Source organism: Colobus angolensis, unplaced genomic scaffold (genome assembly GCF_000951035.1).
Source record: "Colobus angolensis palliatus isolate OR3802 unplaced genomic scaffold, Cang.pa_1.0 Scaffold97, whole genome shotgun sequence".
In the NCBI taxonomy this organism is placed as follows: domain Eukaryota; kingdom Metazoa; phylum Chordata; class Mammalia; order Primates; family Cercopithecidae; genus Colobus; species Colobus angolensis.
Genome location: NW_012123709.1, coordinates 827,076 through 829,169, shown reverse-complemented (window position 1 = coordinate 829,169; position 2,094 = coordinate 827,076). Strand labels below are relative to the sequence as shown.

At 42.1% G+C, this 2,094-nt stretch overlaps 1 protein-coding gene across 1 annotated transcript in view; it reads left to right on the top strand.

Moving 5' to 3' along the window:
• BUB1B (BUB1 mitotic checkpoint serine/threonine kinase B) overlaps nucleotides 1-2,094 on the top strand; it is a 63,169-nt gene that overhangs the window by 49,704 nt on the left and 11,371 nt on the right. The window contains exons 16-18 of the mRNA XM_011932718.1: nucleotides 149-282; nucleotides 1,185-1,325; nucleotides 1,658-1,758. Of these exons, the coding sequence (XP_011788108.1) occupies nucleotides 149-282; nucleotides 1,185-1,325; nucleotides 1,658-1,758 (376 nt within the window). The remainder of the gene's footprint in view (nucleotides 1-148; nucleotides 283-1,184; nucleotides 1,326-1,657; nucleotides 1,759-2,094) is intronic.

The window sequence follows — 2,094 nt, the reverse complement described above, 5'->3', positions numbered from 1 at the left end:
GTGTTAGCCAAGATGATCTCGATCTCCTGACCTCATGATCCACCCACCTCGGCCTCCCATAGTGCTGGGATTACAGGCATGAGCCACCGCGCCCGGCCGCCAATATATATTATTCCTTTAAGAATTAACTTATTTGTGATTCTTTTAGCCCAATTATTGAAGACAGTCGTGAAGCCACACACTCCTCTGGCTTCTCTGGTTCTTCTGCCTCGGTTGCAAGCACCTCCTCCATCAAATGTCTTCAGATTCCTGAGAAACTAGAACTTACTAATGAGACTTCAGGTAGGATCATACATACCACTATATCCATGCCTAGCGAACACTTGTTTATCTCAGCAAACTGAGCTGTATGTTTTTCTTTCCTTCTTTTTTGAGACAGGGTCTCACTCTGTCACCCAGGATGGAGTGCAGTGGCACAGTCATAGCTCACTGCAGCCTCAAACTTACTGGGCTCAGGTGATCCTCCTACCTCAGCCTCCCGAGTAGCTGGGACCACAACTGCACCACCACCATGCGCAGCAAATTTTTGTATTTTTTGTAGAGGTGGGGTTTCACCGTGTTGCCCAGGGTGGTCTCAAACTCCTGGCCTCAAAGGATCCTCCCGCCTCGGCCTCCCACTCTCTGGGATTATAGGTGTGAGCCACCATGCCCAGCCTAGGTGTTTTTCTTAAAGAAGTTGCCCACCAGGTGCGGTGGCTCGCGCCTGTAATCCCAGCACTTTGGAGGCCGAGGCGGGTGGATCACGAGGTCAGGAGATTAAGACCATCCTGGCTAACACAGTGAAACCCCGTTTCTACTAAAAATACAAAAAATTAGTCGGGCATGGTGGCGGATGCCTGTAGTCCCAGCTACTTGGGAGGCTGAGGCATGAGAATGACGTGAACCGGGGAGGCGGAGCTTGCAGTGAGCCGAGATGGCGCCACTGCACTCCAGCCTGGGCGACAGAGCGAGACTCCGTCTCAAACAAAAAAGAGAAGTTGCCATAAATTGTGAAATTTCTAGAATAGATTAGTACGAAGTAAACACAGTTTCATAAACACCTGAGACAGGTGAGTGTAGTTAAATTAACAGTGCTGACTGTGTAACCTTGATTTTTTTTTTTCTTCTACTCTGTTATAATGTCCAGTTTAAGCATTAGGTTCTTTTTTTGGTGATATATTTTCACCTTTCCCTCCCACTGGCAGAAAACCCTACTCAGTCACCATGGTGTTCACAGTATCGGAGACAGCTACTGAAGTCCCTACCAGAGTTAAGTGCCTTTGCAGAGTTGTGTATAGAAGACAGACCAATGCCTAAGTTGGAAATTGAGAAGGAAATTGAATTAGGTAAGTACCATTGAACGCATGTCCTCTGGTGTATGACAGTATACAAATAAGTGATTATTTGTACTTAAGCTTGATGCTTGAGCAGTGTAAATATTCCTAGACTATTTTTTAAAAAAGCAATATAGAGGATGACGCATCAGTAACTTCATGTCTTAATAATAGGAATTATGTCTTTTCCTCTTACAATTTTTAACAAATTATTTTTTAAAGTATTCTAGATACTACTAACTGGCAAATATACCAGTGCCTCTGTTCCTTAAACCAGGAGGTAAAAGCTAGAGGGCTGTATATGTTCACAGTGATTTTTAAATGGAATCAAACTTTATCAACAGGTAATGAGGATTACTGCATTAAACGAGAATACCTAATATGTGAAGATTACAAGTTATTCTGGGTGGCACCAAGAAACTCTGCAGAATTAACCATAATAAAGGTGGGACTGATTCTTTGTAATTTCAGTTACTTTGTAAATAATATGCATTGAAGCAATAACTGTCCTCATGGTACCATCACATCTTTCTAATAATCTCTCTCAATATGTCCAAATATATTAAGTATCCTTTCAGTTTCATTTTTTTGAGGAAATCTCTGCTGATAGTTTCTGGCCTGCTCCAATCTGGACAAGTTATACATTAACTTTCACACAATCACCACCCACAGTCCCCTTGGAATTTCCATTTATTATCATCCTAGGTATTCACATTACCTTTTTCTTATACTGGATACCTAGTTTCTTTTTATCCTTTTCTTTTTTTTTTTTTTTTGAAAC